Source organism: Phoenix dactylifera, chromosome 1 (genome assembly GCF_009389715.1).
Source record: "Phoenix dactylifera cultivar Barhee BC4 chromosome 1, palm_55x_up_171113_PBpolish2nd_filt_p, whole genome shotgun sequence".
In the NCBI taxonomy this organism is placed as follows: Eukaryota; Viridiplantae; Streptophyta; class Magnoliopsida; order Arecales; family Arecaceae; genus Phoenix; species Phoenix dactylifera.
Window position 1 is genome coordinate 9,889,582 of NC_052392.1, and position 27,706 is coordinate 9,917,287.

The following is a 27,706-nucleotide window of genomic DNA, read 5'->3' on the forward strand; positions in this document are numbered from 1 at the left end:
ATCATAACATCTTAAATCAAGCCAAAAAAAATTCTTGTCATGGTGAATATAACCAAAATGAAGTAGTATTTTTTTATTAGTTTATTTGGTACGGTCCTATAGAAGTTAACACTAAACACGTTTAAAAAGATAGTTTGCATCAAAATCAAAGCTATCCAAAAAAAAAGGAAAGGAGACGCACTGAGATATCAATCACCAAGCATCTATCAATACCTGCCCCACCCAATAAAGAAATGTCTTCTCCAAAAGAAAATACTTGAGCACCATTTTCGCCATCTTTTATTTTTTGGGGTACAATTTTTGGGTACACTGTTATGACCATCTTCATGAGTAATTCATGCCAAAGACTTTCATAGGTAAGGCTTCCACTTGAACAATCTGTCTTGACATTTGTTGCTCGTAAGATGGAGGGGATACTGGAATCCAGGTTCCTATATGAAGATTGTCAAAAGATATTATACATGAAGCCATAAACCATGGAATAAATGGAATTGAAGGATGTGACGATGGACATTGATATTAATATACCTTACACTTATGAATTGACTCATAGTTAGGTTTTTTATTCAAAAGTCTTTTTATTTTTATGAGTTTAAATAAACTTGATGAAGGAAACAAAATCCTTCATTTTCCTTGTAAAAATGTGCATGCAAATATAGACTTATTGTGAACAACTATCATTCAAAGTTTAAAATAAATTGTTTGTAAAAAGAATTTCTTCCATTTATATTTGTTAAAGAATGATGATGATTATCATTTAATTTGAAGAATAAAATCATTTAGGATTTCTTTTATGTTTTCTAATAGTTTAATTGATTAAAGCATCTCACATTTTATTTTACTTGGAAAATAATGAATAGCAATTAAAATGCAATTTACTTATCTGATTCAATATATTTGATCTTTGGTTTTGCTTTTCTTTTGTTTTTAATAACACGGAAAACATCACACCGTTCTAGTGTGAGTACATCCAACAAAATCAAAAAGAGAAGAAGGTGAAGGGGGAGGGGAGAAGAGTCCATGTTATCCCAAACCAAACCATCGGAGTGCTGAGCGACGAAGGATGCCACCCAGTCAGCTGCCCTATTCACTTTTCGGAACACGTGAGTGACCCGGGCATGTAGACAATCCCGTAGATGACCGCGAATATCGTGCAGTAAGGGGTGTTCGCCACCAACCAAGGTGTGACCCTAAATCCAATAGATGACAGTTGTCGAGCCCCCTTTGAGCCGAATCCGATCGGCCCTAAGGACAAGACGGGCATAAGAAATACCCTCCCAGGCTGCTTTCATCTTTGCTTTAAGTACATAAATATCTTAAAGTCGACAACCCCTGGCCACAATCAATTTGGAATCATAGCCTTTGATGACAAATTCGGCTTCGCCTCTTCTCCCATTTTTCAATACACTGCCATCGAAGTTCACCTTAAAAAGACTCGGAGGTGGGGGCTCCCGGGCAATAAATATCGCCTGAGGTGCCATCAAAGCTGAATGGGATGTTGGGTTTTGACCCACATGACCACAACGTGGTCAGTTACAGAATGAATCCCGTAACTGACTCCTAGAGAAGTGGAAACTCCCTTAATCCTTGATGGAAGGATAAGGCTTATGGGTCTCACCCTCTGCCCATTGATCGACACAGAACCAGCCATCGGGGGGTGTCATTAACGCAGGGTCAAGAGAGAGAAACGAGAACTGTAGTTGTGCAGATTACTCATGGATCCAGGTACGCTTTCTTGGTTCTACATATGATCCTATTTACAGATGTTCCTACATGTGGTATCAGAGCCTGGTTCATCCTAGAACCAGATCACAGTAAAGGGGAGAACCAGATCATGGTAAAAGACCCATTTTTGACAGTCCATGGATAGTCCTCCACGGCCGCAGGGACTTGGCAATGGGATGGTCCGACCCTGTGATGGTCGACTCTCGGCCATGGCTTCCATCCCATCCAAATGCCGGATCGGGCTGGATTCATGGATTTGAGAAACAACCCCAAAAGGGGAAGAATGACCCTGCTGACGCCGGATCTGGCCGGCATATGCCGTCATGAGCCATCAGAGGATCCGGCGTAGCCGCCGGCCATGGTCTGCCTCCCACCCTTTAAAAAAAAAAAAAGGGATAAAACTCACCGGAGTTAGTGCGGGTGGTTCGACCGCCCGAGTGACGCCGTCGGGCGGCGTTTCGTCCGGCGTCGGGCCCATCCCCGTGGCGCCGTCGGGCGGCACTTCGTCCGGCGGCATGATCGCCGCCCGCTGCTCCTAAGAGCCGACGGGTTGGGTTCGGCGGAACCCCAACCCGCCGGCGTTGCCCTGCTGGCGTGCGACCGCCGGTGGGCTCGCCATCGGGCGGCGAGTCCACCGGAAGGAGGCGGCGCGCTCGCCGCCCCGGAGATCAGAGGCAGGCGGGCTGGGTTCGGCGGAACCCTAGCCCGCCGCTAAAAGAGGAGGAAGACGGGTCGATCCCGACCCGTCTTCAGTTCTTTTAAAAAAAAAAAAATATTAATTTATTTCTAACGGGTCCGGGTTTTGAGTTTCGACCCGAACCCGTAATCGTTAACCCGCTGCATTTAAAAGGGCATAACAGGCAAAACGGGTTCGGGTTTTTGGGTTTTGATCCGAAACCCGAGTTCGTTTAGCCAATAGAAGGGAACTTTTCAGTTAAGACCTTATGAAACATTTTATTTTTACATACAGCCCTCCCGGGATGTTAAAAGAATGAAATTTTTTTGTTTAAGTCCCTGTGAAACATTCTATTTATACTGAAGTCTTAGAGGGCTGTTACAAGATGAAAATGTTTCTATTAAGTTCCTGTTAAATATTTTATTTATACTGAAATCCTTAGAGGACTGTTAAAAGATGAAATTGTTTCTGTTAAGCCCCTGTGAAACATTTTATTTATGCTGACATCCTTCCAGAGCTATAAGAAACAAAATATTATGATTTAGTCCCTGTAAAGCATATCACTTATTTAGAGGTCCTCAAAATATGTTAATTTAGTCCCTATAAAACATATTATTTATGCAGAGGTCCTTGTAGGGTAATGTGATAAAAAAAATTTTGTCATTTATTTACATTTTAGTATACTTGATAGCATGATATGACACATGTACTGATTGTGTAGATTAGTAAAATATTAAATACATGTTTTATTTTAATCTGTCATATTATGAATTGTCAATTATGTGCAATGTCATTATTTTAATTTGATGTCTATATTATGAAATAGTTTGGTAGTTGCCAAAGTAACCCAACTAGAATGTTTAATAGACATCAAGTCATCAAATACTCTAATCCCAGGTATTAAGATAATGACTTTGCAAATTATGACTTACAGTTTTTCAATCATGAGATATTATGGATTGGCCCAAAGATGCACCACTTTCAAATGATTGATTTGCTGAGTTAGGATAATTAATGAGTATCCTTGATTTAATAGGTATTGGATGCTCAAAGGCAACAGACCTATTTGAATTTTGGACCTATATCATTAATTATTCCTAGGTGAATTGGGAATCACCATAATAGTAATTTAGTATTTCATAATTACAACCCAAAGGTGTATTATGGTAATACTGTTTATGTTATTCATCATTATTGCTAACTCAAAGTGTTAATGTTGTAAGCATTTTCTTATTGTTAATTTTCTTATTGCAGTATCTATTCCTGTTTTGCTTCATTCGCAAGCTTCATCTGTTACGATCTTTAATGGAACTAATTTCTCAAAGTGGAATGAACAAGTCCAGTTTCACCTAGGTGTTCTGGATCTTGATTTAGCACTCCGATCTGAGAAACCGGCTGACATTACTGATTTGAGCAGCTCGGAAGAAAGGTCTTTTTATAAGACTTGGGAAAGATCGAACAGATTGAGCATTATGTTTATGCGGATGAGTATAGCGAACAATATCAAGTCAACGCTTCCTGAATGTGACAGTGCTCAAGCATTATTGAAAACTGTGGAAGAACGTTTTCAATCTGCTGATAAGTCTCTGGCTGGGACATTAATGGCTAAACTTACCACCATGAAATTTGATGGTACTTGTGGGATGCATGAGCATATCCTTGAAATGACAAATATAGCTGCTAAGCTGAAGGCTCTTGGGATGGATGTGAATGAATCCTTTTTAGTTCAATTTATTTTGAACTCCTTGCCTCCTCAATTTGGATCATTTCAAATTCACTATAACACTATTAAGGATAAGTGGAATGTGAATGAATTGACCAGTATGCTTGTACAAGAGGAGACAAGACTTAAGCAACAAGGATATCATTCTGTCAATCTTGTAAGTCATGGAGCCAAGAAGAAATGGAAGAAGCCAAGAAAGGGCATGAAGAGTGGACCATCCAAGGGTAAAGAGCCTCATCATGATACCGAGGTTCATAAGAAGAAACAAAACAAAGATAGATGCCATTTTTGCAAGAAATTGGGACACTATCAGAAGGACTGCCATAAACGCAAGGCATGGTTTGAAAAGAAAGGTAAGCCTTTGGCTTATGTATGTTTTGAATCAAACCTTACTGAAGTTCCTTCTAATACTTGGTGGTTTGACTCAGGTTCTAATGTTCATGTTTCAAATACGATGCAGGGATTCCTTACAACCCAGATGCAAGATCCAAATGAGAGTTTTATCGTTTTGGGGAATGGGGTTAGAGTTCCTGTAACAGCTGTTGGAACCTATCGTTTGCTTTTAAATACTGGTTGTCATTTAGATTTGCTTCAGACTCTTTATGTTCCTTCTATTTCTAGAAATTTAATTTCTGTTTCTAAACTTGATGTTGAAGGATATTTCTTTAAAATTGGGAATGGTAGTTTGCGTCTTTTCAAAGACAATGTCTTCCTTGGTTCTGGTGTTTTGTGTGATGGCTTATATAAAGTGAATCTTGATAATCATTTTGCTGAAACTCTTATGACCTTGCATCATAATATTGGAATTAAACGAAACATGATAAATGAAAGATCTTCTAACTTGTGGCATAAAAGATTGGGTCATATATCCAAAGAAAGATTAGAGAGATTAGTAAAGGATGGGATTTTGTCAAACTTAGACTTTACTGATCTCGGTATGTGTGTAGACTGCATTAAGGGAAAGCAAACCAAACACACAAAGAAAGTTGCCACAAGAAGTGAAGAACTTCTTGAAATTATCCATACAGACATTTGTGGGCCTTTTGACTCTCCATCATTTGGTGGAGAGAAGTATTTTATCACCTTTATTGATGATTTTTCACGTTATGGTTATGTCTATTTGTTGCATGAAAAATCTCAGGCAGTAGATGTCCTAGAGATATACATTACTGAGGTTGAAAGACAATTAGATAGAAAGGTAAAAATTGTCAGGTCTGATAGAGGTGGTGAATATTATGGTAGGTATGATGAAACAGGACAACACCCTGGCCCATTTGCTAAACTCTTAGAAAAGCATGGCATACGTGCTCAATACACTATGCCGGGAACGCCACAGCAGAATGGAGTAGCTGAAAGGCGTAATCGTACTCTTATGGATATGGTTAGGAGTATGTTAAGTAATTTTTCGTTACCCATATCGTTGTGGATGGAAGCCCTTAAGACCGTTGTATACATATTAAACCGGGTTCCTAGTAAGGCAGTTCCAAAAACTCCTTTTGAGTTATGGACAGGAAGGAAACCGAGTTTAAGACACCTGCATATTTGGGGTTGTCCGGCGGAGGCCAGAATTTATAATCCACATGAAAAGAAATTGGATTTTAGAACGATTAGTGGATACTTTATAGGTTATCCCGAAAAATCCAAAGGGTATAGGATTTACTGTCCTAACCATAGTACAAGAATTATAGAGACCGGTAATGTCAAATTCATTGAGAATGGTGAAACCAGTGGGAGTGATAAACTACAAAATGTGAAAATTCAAGAAGTTAGGGTGCAAGTCCCTTTACCCATGACTTCTAAGAAAATTGTTGTTCCTACAGTTGTCACACAGTTTAATAACAATGAACAACAAATTAATGATCAAACACTCCATAATGAAGTTATCACCACTGAACAAGTTGTAGAAGAACCACAAGGGATGACATTAAGGAGATCTCAAAGAGAAAGAAGATCTGCCATTCCAAATGATTATATGGTTTATCTACAAGAATTTGATTTTGATATAGGGACAAGAAAAGATCCGGTTTCTTTTAAACAAGCCATAGAAAGTATTGATTCTATTAAATGGATTGATGCCATGAAAGATGAGTTGAAATCAATGGATCAGAATGAAGTCTGGGATGTTGTTGATTTGCCCGAAGGTTGTAAAACAGTTGGGTGTAAGTGGATCTTTAAGACCAAGCTCGACTCAAAGGGTAATGTTGAACGACATAAAGCCAGACTGGTGGCCAAAGGTTTCACTCAGAAAGGAGGCATTGATTATAAAGAGACCTTTTCTCCTGTATCTAAAAAGGACTCATTTAGAATCATTATGGCTTTGGTTGCACATTATGATTTAGAGTTGCACCAAATGGATGTAAAAACTGCTTTTCTGAATGGGAGTTTAGATGAAGAAGTCTATATGGACCAGCCCGAAGGTTTTCCATTAAAGGGAAAAGAACACATGGTTTGCAAATTAAAGAAGTCAATATATGGTCTTAAACAAGCTTCCCGACAATGGTATCGCAAGTTCAATGATACCATCACTTCCTTCGGTTTTAAGGAAAACACTGTTGATCGGTGTATATACCTGAAGGTCAGTGGGAGCAAGTTTATCTTTTTGGTCCTATATGTTGATGACATATTGCTTGCCAGTAGTGATCTTGGCTTATTATATGAAACTAAGGTTTTTCTCTCAAAGAACTTTGAAATGAAAGATATGAATGAGGCAACCTACGTGATAGGCATTGAAATATTTCGTGATCGATCACGTGGATTGTTAGGGTTGTCTCAAAAGGCATATATAGACAGAGTTCTAGAGAGGTTTGGTATGGAGAATTGTTCAGCCAGTGTTGTTCCAATTCAGAAAGGGGATAAATTTAGTCTCATGCAATGCCCACAGAATGAATTGGAACATAAGCAGATGGAAAATATACCTTATGCTTCTGCAGTTGGTAGCTTGATGTACGCTCAGACCTGTACCAGACCGGACATCAGTTTTGCAGTTGGAATGCTAGGAAGATACCAAAGTAATCCAGGGATGGATCACTGGAAAGCTGCAAAGAAGGTGATGAGATACTTGCAAGGAACAAAGAATTACATGCTTACATATAGAAAGTCAGATAGCCTTGAGGTGATTGGCTATTCGGATTCAGACTTTGCTGGATGTGTGGATAGTAGAAAGTCAACGTTTGGCTATTTGTTCCTATTAGCTGGAGGAGCAATCTCATGGAAAAGTGCCAAACAGACAAGCACTGCTTCGTCCACCATGGAAGCAGAATTTGTGGCATGCTTTGAGGCCACGGTTCATAGTTTGTGGCTGCGTAACTTTATCTCGGGACTTGGGATTGTCGACTCTATTGCCAGGCCGCTGAGAATCTTTTGTGACAATACTGCAGCCGTCCATTTCTCCAGAAACGACAAATATTCTAATGGTGCCAAGCACATTGAGCTTAAATATTTTGTTGTCAAGGAGGAAGTTCAGAAACAAAATGTGTCTATAGAAAATATGAGGACAGAGCTCATGATTGCAGATCCTTTGACAAAAGGTTTACAACCGAAGACTTTTAAAGAGCATGTTGAAAGAATGGGTCTTAGTTGTAATCCATGATATTAATTGAGGATTGTATTATGTTATTTCTTTGACACTTAGATATAATTGATTATGTTTCTGTTTTTCCTGTTCTTCAAATATATGTACATGTATGGGTTTGAATGTATGATTACAGGAATTGTCTCTGACAAAGACATAATGTTTGACCATTAAAGATACTTCTCATTTATGGACTGTGGTTAAATAATTTGCTAGTGTTGTAGTACTTGGAAGGAACTATGTCATTATGTTGATGTGGAACCGCCTTGACTCGCATTAGTAAGTTGTTTAATTATGGTATTATGATGACCCAACTGACTGTGGATTAGAATGATGCGCGCCTAATGTTTATATCATTCTAACTAAAGTATGGTCATATGGGCCAAGTGGGAGAATGTTGGGTTTTGACCCACATGACCACAACGTGGTCAGTTACAGAATGAATCCCGTAACTGACTCCTAGAGAAGTGGAAACTCCCTTAATCCTTGATGGAAGGATAAGGCTTATGGGTCTCACCCTCTGCCCATTGATCGACACAGAACCAGCCATCGGGGGGTGTCATTAACGCAGGGTCAAGAGGGAGAAACGAGAACTGTAGTTGTGCAGATTACTCATGGATCCAGGTACGCTTTCTTGGTTCTACATATGATCCTATTTACAGATGTTCCTACATGGGAGACCCAGATATTGCTTACAATCTCGGTTCCATCAACGACCTCAGCCTGGTCACGACGCTTTTTTTTTTTTTTTTTTTTTTTGTGGTACAACAGCCGCTTACACATAATGGATGTGGATGCGGCCACACATCCCCATGTTCTGCTTCTCATCTTTTACCCTCATACCATCTTTTACCCATAATAACGCGATCAGATTAACTGTCTCTCGCGGTGCGAGTGCTGCTGCTTCCGAGTGCATACTCCCAGCCCGCAATGACATACAGAGATCGGTCCGGTTCGTAACGTCACAGCAGGGGGGTGCTGCAGTAAAGTATTTTTTCTTTGGCGCTTATGTACTGAAGGACTTGTTCGGTCATCTTGCACATCCTATCTTTATGCAATTTTTAAGACAAATTTCTGCTTGCGTTCGTAGATGCTTATACCTCCGCATTACATAATCTGAAAACCCAAGCTTAAATGTCTCCCTCTTTGAATTTCCCGGGCTTTTGGTAATCTTTTTCCCTTCTATTTGGAGCGAGACGCATCTTATTGCACATTCTATTTTGCAGAGGTATCATTTCCAAAGATTTTTGTCTGTTTGATTTCAAACTAGGGCAAATTTTTACCTTTCCGCAAAAGGAAACTACATATATATTTCGTCAACGGTTATGCTGCAAACACCTGATGAATGTCCCAAATAAGAGACCTGACATAATCAGTGTTGACAGATGCAGCAACATGAAGCGGTATAAATTTGGAAAAATGAAGCATTCAAAACGAAAGGGAAACAACCAATGTGGTAACCATCGAACATCTGCCCTCCTTAATAAGCTTATGTCAACAGGTAATCAGAACCCAACTGGGGGACCTGATCACCAGGAGCAAGCACTTTAGATTAACAAAACTTACACACAATACAGATATCTTCTTTTGTAACAATTCTTAACATCCATACCCTCTTCATGTTTTTTTTATGTTATATAATATCCACAAAGATATTTAACGGGAAGCCAATTTCTTCAGGTGTTGGAATATTCGTTGTTTTATCCACTGTCGGTCGTATGGAAGAAAAGCTTGAATTGAGTGTTCATACCTGCAATCAGAACACAGAAGCATATGTAAGTTAGAATTATTGCGCATAACTGTGACATGGTATACCAAATGTTAAATGATACATACACCAATGCACTAAGATCGGTTAGCCCATCTATGAAGTTGTAAAGATCGGTGATGTCATAAGTGATATTTCCAATTGTTGGATTAAGATCCTTCAGTTTCCTCTCATACAAGCCACAGATTCCTGTGCATGTCAAAAATATGGTCACTCCATATGTAATCATGAACAATAAATGACGATTGACAGTTGCCTCTTCAAATAGTAGTCAATTAAACAGCAGAAATACCGGTGCGCTTTACCTTATTCTTGTTTGCAGTAATGGAATGCTCCTAGTTTAAGTAGTTTCACGTTTTCTACATAATGGACTTTTAAATGATGACTGTTATTTAGCCTATACCCTATAATAACAGATGATGCCAGGTGCTAATAATTGCTTTTATTTGCCAATTTAATTTTCCTTGCCAACTAGAAAGAATGATTTTCAATTTTAACAATGAACACCACCATTATTTTCCTGTTGTCTGTTGTTTTTGTGTTACAACAGCTAATAATCATTCCAAAGAAAAACCCAGTTCAGGACACACAGGGATAATAATGGCTGTTATATCCATTATGACAAAATAATGGTTCCAGATAGGATCTATAACAGCACAATTTGAATCCCTGCCTCATACTTCAAGGTACAATATCTAAAGACACATTGAGGCTCTCAGGTAATGCTATATAAAATGATGACATGCATGTGAGGCGCATATCTATAGTTGTTTAATGCTTTTTTATTGGAGGAATATACATTCCCATGACTAATGTTGATATCATATAGGATATTAGATCTTATCAAAAACTTCTAAGAAATGGAATTTCTCTCCCTTATATATAGTATATGTTTGTGTGTGTGTGTGTGTGTATTGCACATATTGTGCAAGAAGATAAGCATAGATGCAAAAGCCAAAAAAATAGGTACAGCAAGGGTATATCACCGCACAATTCAAGTTTTTTCAGACATATTGAACCATAACAAGCCACTTCCCACACATTTGCCTTGAGTTCTGTACAAGTGATGCTGAATCAAATATAAATAAATCACTCATATCATTTACCATTAATTAAATTCCAACATGATTTGTCTTGCATATTCAGTCCTTCTAATATAATGGAATACTTAATTTTCTTTCACTATCCAAAAATTCCCACCTGTAGACATGTCTTAACATGAAACGTTAAACCGACAAACTGCCAGAACTTATCTCAGGGGGAAAGGGGACAAAAGCATTAACTACTGATCTACTTACACACCCATAATTCAAATTGTTGCAAATATCAGTATCATATCAGTCATCAGCGAACCGATTTGAATCCAAAGCCTAGAAAATATAGGTTAAATAGTACGAAAATCAGATAGTTATATTCTTGTTCCACCACCACTTGGTCATTTTGTAAGTGAAAAAAGGCTCAAGGGAAAAAAATCTGGAGCTTATTTTGGCTCAAAAGGAAAAAAGGCCCAAAGAACAATAAAAGCAATAACACTGCAAGTAAATTAAATTATTCGTAAGTAATCCTAATAACTATAGATGAGCCTTTGAATTACATAATCCAATGTGTTGGCTTACATGGTAGTAAGTTGCTCAAGTTCTAGACCCATGCACATCAACATGAGACATGGTCTAGATGCCAATCATGCCACCATCCGAGCAGCACATGCCTGCTGTTGGCATGTGTAGCATTCGAGCATGCCAGTCCATATCCAGCATTGGCATTGCCTAGAATACAGAACTTAAAACCTTGCCCTGCATCTTAAAGGGAAATTGGCTTTCAACCAAAAAAAAATCCCGATAAAACGCTCAAATGTCACATTTCGTAGAAAAGGAAATCCAATCTATGCCAAAATTCCCGGGAAAATGAAAGTGTCGATTTCACTTATTTGGAGTAGGAAAAGGTCCCTCGAATGGCATGGAATAATAGCTTTGACGGAGGAAGTCACTTATTATAATAGTTGATGTCAGAGAATAAGTTCCTGGTTTGGTTGAATTCAATCAAAAGTACCACTTTCCAGATTGGGTTAGTGTTACATCCATCTATCATTGGTGTCTCTTATATAAGAGAAAGTCACTCGAGTCTTGGATGATTAGAGCGTCTTCGGAAAAGAGGTACTATAGCGGCTCCCACCACAACTTTCCAGGCTTTCAAAGCCTATGAGGGTTGAGAAGAAAGTAACGCAATAATTTTGAAAGGGAACAAATTATGCTAGACTTACATCATAGAGTTGAAGTAGCTAGCAAGAAAATGTGAATTTTGAAGAGGCAAAGTCACATACTCATTGTTAAGTACCAAACCTTCAAGTTCTAATGCACAGGAAGCAGTGCTAGTATATCCTGTAGATGAATATACCAATAGAAAATCTAATTTGAGAAAAAATGTACTACCTTTGCCTGAAACTTAAAGATATCATATACAAAAGCATGCTGACAACAAATACAGGGGCTAAAGTATCAGGTATTCTTTTATACTAATGACTGAAGGGAGGGATGTTCCATCAACATCTCACACTAGGGGTCAAGATTCACCCTGCTACTCAAGGAATGAGAGCCAACCCGACTCTCTAGGAAAGAATTAACGAACTTGACAAAAACCCAGGTCAGGATGCACTTACCATAAGGGCTCAAGATTCTGTATCTTAGCTTTGCATAAAAGAACACATGCAAGAAAATAAACAACAAACTCTAGTTAAGAGGAGAACATATACTCTCCTCTACAAAGATTACAGGAAAGTGAAGACCAAGTCATTCACCTCTTTGCTAGACTTGTATAGCACATGGACACGAACAACACAATATCATTGAAACAAACACTGCAACTCTGAGCTGTACTGAACTTGATACCATACAAGGATGATCACCCCAAGCATTCTCATAGGAAGAGCAAGATAGGCAAAGTTATCCTTCTCCAAGAGACAAACCTCACTACAAAAGTTCTCACCCATAAGACATTTTTATTGCTCTCTCAAAACAACCTCAATAAGACCAGGGTGTCTTGGAAAACAGAATCACATCACTTGTTTTCTTGAATAAACCAATCTATTCTTCCTCATTCCATTTTTTGTGTTAAAATGGTTATGAAGTGCCAATAGGGGTGGCAAAATATGACCCGACCCGCCAACCCGACCCGTGTTCGACCCGCCATAAATAGGTTTGGGTTTGGCCTAAACAGGTTCGGGTCGTAAACAGGTCGACCCGTTTAACCTGTTTATTAATTGGGTCGGATACGGGTTTTAGATGTCTGACCCGTTTAAACCGTTTAACCCGTTTAACTATTGGGCAGGTTAAACAGGTCTAAACAGGTTAAACGGGTTAAACGGGTCTAAACAGGTTAAACGGGTCTAAACAGGTTAAACGGGTCTAAACAGGTCTAAATAGGTCAGGTTGGGCAGGTTAAACAGGTTGGGTTGGACAGATTAAATAGGTCTAAACAGGTTAAACGGGTCAGGTTGGGCAAACAGGTTAAACAGGTCGGGTCGGGTTGGGTAAATAGGTTACCTGTTTATTAAACAGGTTAAACGGGTCGGGTCGGGTTACCTGTTTAATAAACAGGTCAGGTTCAGGTTTGTAATTCCTGACCCGTTTAATAAACAGGTCGGGTTCAGATTTATAGTTTTCTGACCCGACCTGTATTTGACCCGACCTGTTTATGCCTGACCCGACCCGATTGCCACCCCTAAGTGCCAAGCACTGCCTGTTCGAACAACAAGTAGCCATTTAGTCTGCTTAGCCATTTAACCATCTGTTTAAACTAGTAAACAGTTGCTTAGTTTGCTTCATCATCTAAATCGTGATATAGCAATTGATCAGCATATAACATGTTTCATCATATTTGCTCCATCATCAAAATCTAGCAGTTGAAAGGAATGCAATATGTTTTGTCACTAATCTAATGATTATAAATATATACTCAATATGTTGGATGATGTTTGTCCAATGTAGCTTCTTTTCAGGGCATTATATAACCTTTAACAAGTTTTATGTAGGTATATCTAAATATACTAAGAGAGAAAAGTGATCTTTTTACCTAACCTCCCCTAACCCCAACCTCTTCTCATGATAAATGATTAGTTTAGCCAGCCTTATTAGTGATGAAAGTCCACCCTCCTCCCTCAATTGCACAACTAAAGTGAAGGCCCGCCTGGGCTTGGTCCATTGGACCGGCCCAAGCTCGGCCCCGAGGCGAGGGGGGAGGGGGGGGGGGTTTCGCCCTGCGTATCAGCCTTGGAAGACTCCTGGTCCTCTCCCTCCGGCGGTTTCGGCTGGAAAATCGGAGTCCCGGGGTCGCGGGGACCCTAGGGCTCCTCTATAAGAGAGAGCCCCCACCACCGTCGAGTGCCACTGCTCCTCTTTTCTCTCATCGAGTCCACGGTTTCTCGTTCTTGTGTCCGTCGGATATCGAGGCTGGAGACGCTGCTGGAGCTAAGGTAAAGCTCTGATCTTTCTCCCCTTAGCTTCTTCTTCCCATGGTCCAAAACCACCATCACTGGCTGAAGAATCGACCGGAAAGTCCCCTGTTCATGTCCCCTATTTTTGTTGTTTTTCTCTCTTTCCACCCACCATCGCCACCAGCGTTCGCCGCCAAGAGCCTCAACCTCTTCCTTGCATCGGCCTCGAGTTGAAGCCAGATCCCCAGTCACCAGCGAGCGGGCTAGGATCCGAGAACGACCGAGCCAATAAACCCCCTTCTCGGCCTGTTTTTGGGTTGAATTCAGCTGATCGGCCGCCACTGCTGACTACTCCCTACCACCCGCCACCCCCTCCAGCCACCACTTCATTGGACCACGACCACAACAACCACCGGTCCACCCTCTACCTTCCCATGTTTACCAAGAAAGAAGAAAAAGAGAGAGCCCATCCCTCTCTTTCTCTCTCTTGTTTTCTCTCCCATCTTTCTGTTTCTCTCTCTAAACAGACCCATAAATCCTAATGCAGGATCCGTCCATCTATTCTACGGACTTGAGTTGACCTCTGTAAAGAGGCCCTGAATTGTCCGAGTGCTCGGGCAACCTGTCAGACCGACCACCCCGACTTTGTAGAGTATTCCTAAAACCTATTGATGATGAACCTTGTTGAACGACCTTGATCCTGATTGAGTTCATGCCTCACATGGTATGTTGTACTATACCATACCGACGATACTGGACGTACCATACCAGTATCGGTGGCATACCAACACTCGATACGCCAGGCATACCGCGTACCGTACCGACACTATGATAATGTGGCACCGGTACGGGGTCCGATACCGGTATGGCGAACATTGATGCCTCATGATTTGTTGTTCGGATCACCCTAGTCTTACCCACCCGAAACCATCGAGCACCATCAACCGGCTAATCGTCCATGTTCCTTATTATTTTAATTCCATTCAAGTCATTAAATAGAAACAAGTTCTTTTATGCTTGCTAACTCAAAGATTGTTGTATATTCTAAGCTTTTAGCTTCTTAGAGACAACGTTGCAGATATTAAAACCTGTTTTAGATTTTATGCCTACAGAACAATTATTTTAGGCTGCCGAACTGCTTGATTTTATATCATTTTTCAGTTTATCCTGGTCAGTAACACCTAAAGAATTAGGGCTTCAATAAAAAGTCTCTAACAGTGTGCCAGAGACACCATGTTATATATACCCAGGTTTGGGGTAGTCTATTGATCTAGAATTAATTGGCAATGCTCCATATTGTTGAACATTAATGAATACATAATGCTGCAGAAAGATATAAAGTGACACCTTCTGATAAACTTATTAGACCTGAACTTACTGAACATATTGTTTTGCCTCATGTGCTTAATTTAAGTATTGTATTATGATGTAAATTTGTAAATTGAAGTGGTTAATATGGTTTAGTATGTGTCCTATTGAATTTTATCAGCAAGAATGATGCATATTTAAGAGGTGGGGGTATTGTGCATGTATAAAAAGAAAACAGTCTGAACGTACAAACAATATTTATACATCATGCTATCCTATTTATACATCATGCTATCCTAGATATTGCAAACTAGAGAAAGATAGGGTTTCTTGGTATGCTTTGGTGCATTGTCAAGCTATCCATTAAGAAAGATGTGTATCCTTTAGTCCTTATGTGTTTCAAATGTATGGAAATGATGTGGCATCATATTTGCTATTCAAAGCTTTGGAAGAGATACCTTCAACTATTTAAAGCACTAGAAACCTGAGTTTTGCTTGACCACTAAGGATGCAGACTAGAGTTCACCATGAAGGACACAACATATAGAATAGGGCTAGAAGCTGACAAAGATGCAAACAAAAACACGTTCACTCAAAAACATAATCCCAATCAGAACCATCAAGACTTTGTGCAACAATGACAATTCAGCTTTATGAACCCTTGTTTGCCGCAATAGAATTTGTTCTATGACAACATATTATCAGCAATCGTTGGAAAGTGCTCTAATGATAACATCAAGTATCCAGCAGTTTGTATACACATCCAAGTCATGTTTTAAAATTGTCTGTGCAATTTTACATTAACCAACAACATGTAAATATCACGTTGATGGAAAAAAGACGACCTATCTTGTATGGGATGTAAACTTTTGATACTGACAATTGTACAGAGAGCAAACGAAAACTGCTTTGTAAACATCATTCTAACTTTGCACAGAAACAAGCAAAGAAATGATGAACTACACAAAATATATGGGATCTTATAAGATTCCAGTAAGCTATTTGTACACAGACCTAGCTTAGCATGCTGACAGTCTTAGTGCTATTGTCTATATCATAATTAAAAAGAGAAAAAAAAGAAATTGAGGCTAAGCTTTCTCTAGTAATCACTAAGGTCACATTTGAATACTTTATATAATAGCCATTTATTGAATATTAAAAAAGCATGGTGTTCTTTGAGATACTGATCATGAATACCATCCATAGCTTGACTAATCGAATTATAATCCATAAACGTTCTAGTTGCCCTGTTTTGAGATGTCTGCATTAGAATAATTGTGTGCCTGTTAGCCTGCAAAAAAAAGGAACCATTCACAATTAGAAGGATGTCACTGAATCGAGAAAAAAATGCTGAGAACTTGAAACATATGAAATAAGAAGCTCACTTGATAACTGCCAGCACTCAAGAAATATTATGTTTCCAACAGAAAGATGTAACAGAGATTTTAATCATCCATTTGGTTATTTCATGGTAGTGAACCTGCTATGGCTTTAATATAGTTAACTCTCAAAAACGCTATGCACTTTCAATTATAGAAAGAATAATACTAAATCAAAGAGACTGTTCCCTTTAATTATAACCAAAACCTTCCCATTACAATCTAAACATAATCCAATAATTACCATGTGGATAATTATAATCATTAGTGAACAAACCTTCACCTAACCTCTTAAAGTTAATACTATATTCACCAAGCATCATTTATTCCAATTACAGAACCCTTTTAACAGCACCGGCTTTTTCGTTTTGTTTCTCAAAACTACATTCATATTTCATATATAACCCCTTATTTGACCGTTCAAAATGAATAGGTAACCATAATCATATTGGAGACATATCAGGCCTTTGTTGCACAAGATTAGTTTTGAATCTCTCCGAACTCCATTGCACAAGGTGCAACTCATAAATTTCTGCCAGTTATTGAGAAACCAAGGGTACATTGTATAAACATTAAAGAAGGGGATAGGGTAAATTAACAGAATTCATTTAATATAATGTACTGTTTTAAACAATATACTTGTATGAGGATATGTCATAATTTACATCATTTAATTTACATTAGATATTTCCTCTGCTTAAGGATACCAAATGAATGATAAAAGTTCCTAATCATGAAACAGGGCTCACTTCACTCTACAGTTTTCAGAATTTGGATTCAAGAGCAAATGAGATTAATCATCTATATAGCTGCTTTGCACAAATTTACAATCTCCTTAAATATCAATCCTCCATGATTTATGAGATTGTTGACAGATAAAGACACCATATTGTTAAGAGTTCTGTTTTCCCAATTTTTTCTCCTTCCTTGATAATTATTGAAAGAAAATTTTCCATTTGTAAAATCTCTCTCTCTCTCTCTCTCTCTCTCTCTCTATATATATATATATATATATATATATATAGAGAGAGAGAGAGAGAGAGAGAGAGAGATGTTATTGCATGCTCAAGTGTTCCAAGAAATCAGTACACCCCTCGAAAAATCAATGATGGCCCCCCAAAATTCAAGATCCAAACAATTGAACATTATTTACATTATAAACAAAGGCCTAGCAACTAAAATTCATGTGTTTTGGTCGTCTCTAACCTAATCATCAAGTAGGTATCAAAATGGATTATATCAATTGCATTAGTGTAGTAAAATACATGATAAGGCACAGAAATTGAAAATCCACTTTGTGAATCATGATCTATGTAACTTTATACATTGATAGATTTCTTAGATCATGGTTAAACATAGTATTAAAGCTGTCCATTTTGACACCTACTTGGTGATTAGGTTAGATACATGAATTTTAGTTTCTGGGCCTCTTTTGAGGTGCAACTCATGTTCGACAGTTTGGATCTTGAAGCTGGATGGCCCATCACTAATTTTCAGGGGGGTGTAGCGATTTCTTGATACACCCGAGCAAATGGTAGCATCTCTCTCTCTATAAATATAAAGATAAATATATGTAAGTATTATTTGAGACAATCTTATAGGCCATAAATTGCTATATATGGTCATTAGAATTCGTCGTACCTTCATATCCTTTCTCATAGCTAAGATAGATACACATTTTGAGGTCCTCTATTCAAGATCAAGATATTGATCAATTAAACTTGCTTTTTTTTTTGCTACAATTACACTTGCTTTACTGCTGTGCCATTGAACGTGGTTAGGAAGACTAGGAGAATCCTAGATGAATGGAGAGAAATAATATAATATATAAGGGTACAAAATGCATATATAAATTGCATGAAGCACTGCAGAATCAAACTCAATGGTCATGATATAAACCTATGAATAGGATAGACAAGCCATAATAGTTCAAAAACCCAATTCAAATTCATTAACTAGTGGAGCAGCTTTCTTAAAAATCTAAAAGGAAAACAAGGAACCTGCAAGAGAGCTTATTCACTGTTTTAGAAAACGAACACCAAAAATTAACTTGGCAGCTACAATTTCAGGACAGACTACTGGAAAATTCCATTTGGGGTGTCACATCTTGCTAGGGGATTATAATCTCATAAGATACCCATTTCTTGACACTTCCAACCAGCTTGTAATCACATTGTTCTTTTCCTTTCTTTTTTACCTTTTTTTTGCGGCGCGGGGGGGGGGGGGGGGGGGGGGGGGGAGATTATCATTTTTTATATCCTCATTTCAACATTTGAACTAGAACCATCAAGAAAGCAAACAACACGGACTATTATATTAAATTCACAACAAAAAAACAGCATGGGTTCTGCGAACGACTGAATATAAAGTAAGGATTTGATTGACGGTTTTGACTATATCAGCTAATGAAACTAGAGTACGGCATGCGCAGTGCAAGAGGTAAGATGGCATCTAAAGAGCTTCACAAACACTCCTGAGAGTTTTTGTTATAAAGTAGAGTAGGTATTACATAGCGTGTACTGTGCACATGATTTATTCAAGATGAATTTGATGGACCACTGTGAATTTATCCATAGATAACATGATGAATGCCCATAATCTGAAACATTAAGCGTCTCCTATGACCATATCTACTTAAGAAATGTACTTGATGGGCAAATAGAATTACAACAATGAACGAACTTAACTGCTGAATATATTTGACTGGTTTAAAGGAAAGATTACATGGACAAATGGTTCTGGTATGAGCGGAAGGACAGAAAGGGTAGGAAAGGCTAGTTATCCATGTGTAGAATGCAAAGACCAAAACCACCTCCATGAATTTTATTGAAAAAGGGTTTCAATCAACACCATGACCATCCACATGACTGGCATGTATGGCCTCCCTATTATGTATAGAGTTGCTTCTTGGGTGCTTCCACAGAACCTCATTTCCCTGCAAAGCACCTACCAATTCAAGTGTCTAGGGGCATATGTCTTCCAATTCTGGGTTAGACTAAGCTTTAATTTAAGAATTTGATACACAAGAAAGAATTTCTAGGCTTTTTTAGGCATGTCATCAACCTTCCAGACGGGTAATAAGAAGATAGGATTTTTCTCTACAAAAAAACTTTCCGCAACGAATACCACTACCTCAAAGTTGAATTTTCCAGCTTAAAGCCACTGTTCTATGGACCTATATCTAAAAGACAGCATTCACGTCAGAGAAACTCATCTTGTGCTGACCCACTATTGTCGAAATCACGAAACTCATATCGCTAAAGCACACGCATCCCAAACCCAACACCTAAGATTCCCTCCAAGATCAAGAAATTCCACAAAACAAGCGAGTCTCCTGTATATGCATATTTCTTTGATTTCTGTGCTCCGTTCGTGCAGACTTTGATGCAATGGACTAACAGAAGCATCAGGAACCATATATGATGCACAAAGAATAGAGTCGCATCATTATTTAATTCCCAATAGCTCAATTTTTGCAATAGTAGCATCAAGATCTCTTCTTTCGCATTTCTTGATATCAAAATCACATTTAATCAGCGAAACAACAACAAAAATTATTTTAAAAAAGAATATCTAAAGCAGAAGCGAAAAACCTAATTTTCTTGAACTATGACGAGAGGGAGCAGAAACCACATCAGAGAAAAACAAAAAGAAAACAATCAGAATCCAGTCAACATAACAGAGAACCCTAGTTTTTTGAGCTAAGACGGCGTAGAATCAGGAGAGAAGAGAGCCGAGCACGGCGAAGGGGAAGGGAGCTCACCATGCTCGGATCAAAACCTGGCCGAGGTGCAGGCGGATTTGGCTGGAAGAATCCCACTCTCGGGGCGACGGAAGCCACCGAAATCGAAGTGGGCGAGAAGGGCGCGGGTGGGCGTGAGAAAGGCGAGAACGAGAAAAGAGTATTTAGTTTTATATTATTTAAGGTGTGGGGTGCGGGGAAGGGAATATCTCAGGGGAAGTTAACTCAACCGAATCCCAAATAAAAGTATCCGAATTATAGGGGGGGAGGGATAAATGCCAACACATGCCGGTCGAATCCTCAGTTTGGCCTTTAGAACCACCTCGACTTCAGATATTTGCCGACTTTCCCGACCGAATTCGAAGTACCTCCAATAATCGCCGAACCGCCCCGACCAAGCTCGGAGCACCTGCTTCAATAGTACGCCCCAACCCTCGAGCTCGGGGCGCTCTGCCGAGGACACATCGGAACTTGGGAAGCCGAGCTACCCTCAACACCTGTCTAGCCGACCTCGCCAAACGCATGATGCGACCCCTTAACGGGCTCGGTCTCACCAACAACCGCACCCATGTGCGCGCCTACGCCCTTCTACGTAGCCGTACATTACAACACCACCATACCATGCTTCGATAGCTGGCCCTCAACAGTCAAAGAACAACACCAAGACTATTCCGGCCATACGCTGCTGTGACTGTCAACATCCTACCGTTCTCAAGAACGGACAACACTACACGCCACCAACCAGCCTAAGCTGCGCGCTATTCGACTCAGAGCCATGCCCCCTTATGATGAGGGCTAACAGTGTCTCTGCCACCTGAGCCTATCTACCGGAACTATAAATAGCCCGATTAGGTAACTTATAAGGGACTTTTGGCTGGACCAAACTTACCCCACTCTAGCTTGATCGTCGAAGGGCCCTCACCGGAAATACTGGTGAGGCTTTGTGCAGGTCCACAGCCGTCGCGCAGGATGTGACTCTCGTCTCTTTCTTACAACAATCGGCGGCTTCCTCGACTCCACCGACGTGGTCACCCTCGGGCCAAATTTGAACCACAACACATCTTTTGACTAAAATAGCTTACTAACTATTTTCGCAATTTTATTTAATACATCTCGAAACAGATCGATATGCATTTCGGTATGAAGCAGTATAAAATTTATATCAATTTGAGGATATATTTCGTACCAATTTTTTTTTATGTGCGAGATAATATGGCAAACTATGAAACAGTTCGCCGCAAATCAATCTTGTCAAATCCTCCAAAATAGGACAAGAACCCATAGGATGGTCCGAAAGATCCAATAGCCAGCTGAACTATCTTCAAGCCCCCAAGACAGATAATGGGGACAAACTTTACATTGCTTGGATTAGGAAATATTGATTGATATGTTGCACCTATTTGTGAACTGATTTATATACAAAACCTATTTTGATGGGATGATACTCTTACATGTTGCTGGAAAGGAAAACAGAACTTGTGCTTTTGGGTCTCCTACCTTGCCATCCTTCTAAAAATGAATAAAGGAAAGTGCATGATTACTAATTCTATTTAGCATGTTTTTCTTAGCATTTCTCAGCAAGATATCTAGTTTCAAATGTGTTTATACCTAACATATGATGGTCGCACCATTTTACTAGAATGATGTTATTATTCAGAATTCAAACATCCTTGTAGAAATTTTAGTGCTCATGAAGATTCAGTATAAAATTAATCACATCATATCAGAGCAAGCAACATCACTTTTATACTAAATATCAAATATGAAATGAGCATATTATATATTGGAAGGTAGTAGCTTTCATTTTTATCAAGATACAGGAGAAAAGCTCCATTTCATTTTATTCCAACATTCTTGTGAGAAGCTGTGGTTTGACGATTAAAAGTGGTTGACCTGTTAGTATGGCTACAATAGTTGTAGATGGAAAACTACAACCCTTATTTTCTTTGTATTATTTTTTATTATTGATTTTCTGATACACCCCTAATGTAACCATTCAGATATTAAATTTCTAGGATCTCATTGCATCATTGGTCTTTGTAGCAGCTAATAATGACTTGGACAATGAACCTTAATTTACTCATTTTGATATTTTTGCCTGCACAAAACAACCAGCACCGATATCATCATCCGCGACATTTTACTCAACCAAAAATCAATCTTATTATAGGAAGCGAATAAATAGAATGGCAACTTAGCCTCCATTCTGAGATAAACAGCCAAAGTTCTTGGAGAATCCCATTCTGTTATACATTTAAATGAAAGGGAAAGCTCTGCTCAATTTCATTGACTATCAGTAGGTTTCTCCAAACTCAAGCATGATAAACCTAGTTGATGGCACAGTAGCCAATCCTTCGTGGCATACATATGCTGTGGTTGTAACTCATAATTAATTAAGTATCAATACACATCATCTTTTTAACAAGATTACCATCATAAGGCACCTGATAGCCACTAATCATTCACTTTTCCTGAAGCCTGAACTCCATCAACATGCCTTCCCCAGTAGAAAGTAATCCATGAATCTAACAGGGCAAGTATTTGCAGAATTGAGCCCATATGGTCTCTAATGACCATGACTTCTTAAATTAGCTATTGGTATAAACAAGAACTCCAGCTTGGACAGTGTTTGATTCACAGAAGGCTCAAGTCTTCGAACAGTGTGCGCCAGCCGACACAAGCATATCAAATGAACTTGAGCATATATCGCGTGAATGACAGAGTTCATATCCCATTAGAAAAAAGGAAAAAAAGGTGATGAATGCACATATATTGCTAAAAAAAAATCATCAAGTGCAGTAATATCTTTTTAATGGGATTAGAACCTTTTGCCAACTACCACCATTTACCATTCAATGGAGCCTCCCTTGGTTTAATCAAAACTGCTTATACCTACCTGTTCCCTCAAAAAAGAGCTCATGGTGTCAAGTGGCATATTTTTAGTGGTACAAGAACCTTGCACCAATTACTCTAATTACTGCTTCAAGAAGCCTTCCTGGCCTTCTCCTTATCATGACTTCTTATATATCTTCCTTCTGATTAATTGTTGTGAGTTGCAAGCTCTCCTCCTCATCGCTATCGGAATATTTCAATAAATCAGGCGGCAGCAAAACACCAGATTGATTTGCTTTGGGAATAAGAAAAATCAGACCCAAAGTGGCAATCCTCAGCAAGTTTCTTATAAGCACCGCCAGCCACAAGTTCCTGAAATCAGTTCTTGTGACATGGAAAAAATGGAGAACCATGCCTCCACCTGTTTTGGATGTCAAACCACCAAGGCTATCGATACACATGAGGAGTGCAAAGAAAGTTCCTTCGATGCCCGACGGGCACAACTTGGTGCTGAGGACCATCATAGGCATCCATCTTAGCCTACCTGTAATTCGAACGCTGCACTCCTCAAGGATTACAAAGAAGTAGTCAGGTATTCCAAGTTTTAGATTCCAGCGAAGAACAAAGATGAGGTCAAGCATTCCCGAGACAGCATAAAGGAGTTGAGCATAGAAGAGCAGGCTTCTGAACTGGTAGTCTTTCAGTAGTTTGTGATAGATGAGGACCCCAGCCATGGAAGCCATTGCACCAATGGCATAGATCACACCAACAAATTGCTGCAATAAGAAAATACTAGTTTGAACATAAATCCAGCTTAGCTAAGGATGAAAGTTTGCATTCTATTTTAGAATGATTGCTTTGCTTTTCAGTCCAAATAACATCCCCTTCATAGCCATTGCTTCCCATTATCACCGAAAGGGAATTCCATCTTATTTGAATGGGTTTGCTTCCATAATTCTGTATAAGAAGCATGGATGGTTCGAAAAACAAACAGTTATTTGCAAAAGAAAGTATTATATTTAAAATTTATCTATTTTCAATTTCTTAGACAATTATACGTATGGTTCTTATCACCACTCTAATGATATTTTTAGCATATACAACGACGTGCAATATGTGTGAATTATTATAGTCCGTGTGTTCCTTTGAAAACAGAGAAATTCCATACTATAAATAAAATAAAATATTTTCAAAGAAAATCCATACTATAAATAAACTGTGATTGTTTGCCCAAAATCTCAGATCAGTTCCTAAACCCTAAAACTCTAAACCCTAAAGCCCAAAATTCTAAACCCTAAATTCTAAACTCTAAACCCAGAATTCTAACTCTAAACTCTGAATTCTAAACCCTAAACATTAACAAGATTTTTTTTCGAGAGCAAAATAGTTACTCGTATATAACAACCAATCCTCTCAAAAAAGAAAAAAAAAAACTGTATGACAACCAATAATTATTTCCTACAAATTTTTACATGGGACCTGGCTTTTTTTTACTTTTGGCAAAAATTCATTTTGATGTGCCCAATAGAAATCAACAAGTTAATTTCTTTTTTTTTTTTTGATTGATTGATTGTGAAAAAGGCTACTTGTCAAAAGATAAAAGATAATTATATAGTTTTAATCAAAGATTTTTACCTGAGAGAAGGCTGGACCAGCTTTCTGGTCGGTGTACCAATAGAAATGCCCCTCATGGGTGCTGATACTAAGGGCCAGCGACAAGTACATGTACAGCGATGGCTTCCACACCATCGGACACTGTATCGTCTTCCCCATCGCTCTGATCGCTCCCCCCACCTTCTCCCACACCTGCGCAACAAGCCCACAATCAACTGCTTTAATATTTAATCGTCAGCCATCGAATCCTGATCCAATGTCCCAAAATTGATAATCATCTTCTGCCTCTCTCTCTTGGATCATGGAGAAAGGTAAAATGATTAACTTTTTTTTAAAATTTATATTATTTTCCTTGGCTTTTCTCTATCAGCTGTAAAACTTGTCATCATTGACACAGACTCCATTAACTATTTCTAAGTTCAAAAAGTTAATAATTACATAAAATTCAAAGATTCCCAAGTTCAGGGATCCGGACCCATCCATCAAGATTACCATAACAAAGAATAGATACCTTATTTGCATAAGAATAACACAGGATAAAGAATTACAAATAAACAACATCTAAAACATCACTGGTAAAAATAATGGATGGCATCTAATAACACTTTCTTAAACTATATCATGAATAATGTACGTAATAAACTGCATAATTCAAGAAAGGTTTGATTCTTTTTAATTAATTTGATTATCCAAGATTAATTTGGACGACCATTTGATTCGGCAAATAAAAAATTTCAAGTTTATAAATCAAGAATATTGCAGTAAGTTCGGGTATTGTTATAACTCTTGAATAGTTATATGATTTCTTCGGTGCAGAAACCTAAAGGCAAGTGTGCTTCTCCTGCTTCAACTGATTGATGGTTGATCAACTGTTTGCTCAAGTTTGAGTGCAAGATCTGCAGCAAATAACAAAGCTCACCTTTTGCTTCTCTGACCAACGATTTGTTCTCAGCTCAAATATTACGAATCCCAGCAAAATCAAAGAGACCGGAGGTATCACCATGAGCCCCAGAGCTCCCTACATAAAGATCATCCCTAAATGACTCGAGTTAAATAAAAATTTCATAAGATATGATCTCTTGATGAAATCATAATTATCCACTATCAACCAAAAAGTTCTACTGAGACTAACCTGAGCTCCAAGATGGTGAACAAAGAAACCACTAGTGGAGAAGCCAATCAGCGCACCCAGGGAGGATAAGAACCCACATAGGCTTTGCATATCAGGGGCTAGTGCTGGCCGTTCGATGCTATTTCTTGCAATGCAGGCATCAATTGTAACATCAGCAATGGCAATCGACGCCATCATTCCAATGAGGCATAACAAGGCCAGTATGATAGGTAGTCTTCCAAATGTCGAAACGACAAATGTCGTGGCAACCCCCAATATGCCTGTTTGAGTACCATGAAGAATAAGCACATTCATTTACTTATACTCTCATGTAATGTGCTTACACAACCTTTAGATGTTTTTTTTGACGGAATTAATAGATAACCCTTAGATAGCATATAATTTTGTTCAAGAAATATGAATTTAGAACTATTTTTCTAGGAAATAATATCCCCTTTTTTCCTTTCCTTATATATCATATATGTATTATTCTTAAATGAACTATTGCTAATGTGCAGTTGCAAAGCGCAAGGCACGAAAGCTGCCATAAAACCTAATATTAAGGATATAAAATGAAACGTTGTCCACTATCCTGCTCAAAACCTGATTGTGAAGTAAATCACATAACACAAGGCTATCAAAATTAGTAAGCAAAATGAGCAAATAATTAATAGTTTAACTGTTACAAATTAGAACAAAAGGTATACCATAAATCATGTCATATTAATCATTGTTCCAAATATATATCAGGGTTTGCTTTATGATTCTATCCTTGTCGATCATTTCTATGAATGAAGGGGCTCCAACCACCACTACTGCACGATACATGGCCGGCAGGAGAATGGATTTGGAATACGAACTCTTTTTATCAAAAAATGAAGTGGGAATACAGTGAAATAAGTGTTGGAGAAGGGAGTAGAAGAGAAGGGTCTAAGAATACGATAAGAAGGTTGAAGGCTCTCAACGCCCCCAAAACACTGCCTCTTAATTTCTTGAAGGAGAGCCAAATTTGGACCACAACTATACATCTATCCGTGTTGGTTCTCAAAAATTTAATGGTGTGAAGGTTAAGTACCTGCAAGAATAAAGTATGGCCGGCGGCGGTAGCCGAGGACCGGGACGACGTCGGTGAGGACTCCCCATACAGGCTTCATAACCCAAGGGATGTAATACAAGCCGGTGAACATCTGAACCATAGAAGGCTGAACCTTTTGAACATCCTTCCAGTAGTAGTCGGCGGCCACCCGAAGGAAAGACCAGGCGAAGCCTTGGCTCAGGCCATAAACCAACGCCACCCCAAACACAAAGCTCGCGTTCAGTTCTCGGCACAGCATCCGAATCCATCGGAAGGGCTCAAAAATTAGGCCTAGCGGGTGGCCGGCCGCCTCATCATCCTTCCAAAGAATGATAAGGGGAGGATTCGCTTGGCCGCGGGAGTCGAGATCTTGGGTTTCAGAAGGGTCCATTTCTTGTTAGGGAGCATGCAAGAGACGAAGGTGGGGGAGGTGTTAGGCTTGTGTTGGAGCAGAGAGCCCAGAGCTAGTTTGGAGATAGTTGAAATTATTTAATAAACAGTACGACCTCTTCTCCAGGTAATAGCATGGAAAACGGGCATCGTTGACGTTGACTAACGTTAATAAATTACTTAAAAAGCCGTTGGAGGCTGGGCAGTTTAGGACTAAGGGGGTCTTTTTCTAGGGGAGGTGACGGGCACCGACGACCGTAGGCCGACGACCGTAGTTATCGCATGATTTTCTCATTCGCCGCTTATTGGGGATAGATTTTTTTTTTTGATTATTATCAGCATATTTATAGAAAAACTTACACT

At 38.9% G+C, this 27,706-nt stretch overlaps 2 protein-coding genes across 2 annotated transcripts; both read right to left on the minus strand.

Moving 5' to 3' along the window:
- Positions 1-9,147: 9,147 nt before the first annotated feature.
- LOC103707433 (enhancer of rudimentary homolog) lies at positions 9,148-20,524 on the minus strand. The gene is made up of 4 exons (XM_008791915.4): positions 20,343-20,524; positions 16,398-16,491; positions 9,532-9,652; positions 9,148-9,445 (listed from the first exon to the last, which is right to left on the minus strand). Exons 1-4 carry the CDS (start codon positions 20,343-20,345, stop codon positions 9,352-9,354), a joined length of 312 nt encoding a protein of 103 aa, XP_008790137.1. The 5' UTR covers positions 20,346-20,524; the 3' UTR covers positions 9,148-9,351.
- Positions 20,525-23,006: 2,482 nt separating this feature from the next.
- On the minus strand, positions 23,007-27,438 carry LOC103707434 (probable folate-biopterin transporter 6). The gene is made up of 5 exons (XM_008791916.4): positions 26,954-27,438; positions 25,900-26,159; positions 25,687-25,785; positions 24,789-24,959; positions 23,007-23,929 (listed from the first exon to the last, which is right to left on the minus strand). Exons 1-5 carry the CDS (start codon positions 27,342-27,344, stop codon positions 23,342-23,344), a joined length of 1,509 nt encoding a protein of 502 aa, XP_008790138.1. The 5' UTR covers positions 27,345-27,438; the 3' UTR covers positions 23,007-23,341.
- Positions 27,439-27,706: the final 268 nt, after the last annotated feature.

Coding starts and splice junctions, on each gene's coding strand:
- LOC103707433 (XM_008791915.4), bottom strand. Junction 9,653..16,397: donor GATTAGTCAAGCTATGGATG/GTATTCATGATC, acceptor TGACATGCACAG/GAATCTGTGGCTTGTATGAG. Junction 9,446..9,531: donor ACCGATCTTAGTGCATTGGT/GTATGTATCATT, acceptor TTCTGATTGCAG/GTATGAACACTCAATTCAAG.
- LOC103707434 (XM_008791916.4), bottom strand. CDS start 27,344: ATGGACCCTTCTGAAACCCAAGATCTCGACTCCCGCGGCCAAGCGAAT. Junction 25,786..25,899: donor TTCACCATCTTGGAGCTCAG/GTTAGTCTCAGT, acceptor ATCTTTATGTAG/GGAGCTCTGGGGCTCATGGT. Junction 24,960..25,686: donor GTTGGTCAGAGAAGCAAAAG/GTGAGCTTTGTT, acceptor CTTGTTGCGCAG/GTGTGGGAGAAGGTGGGGGG.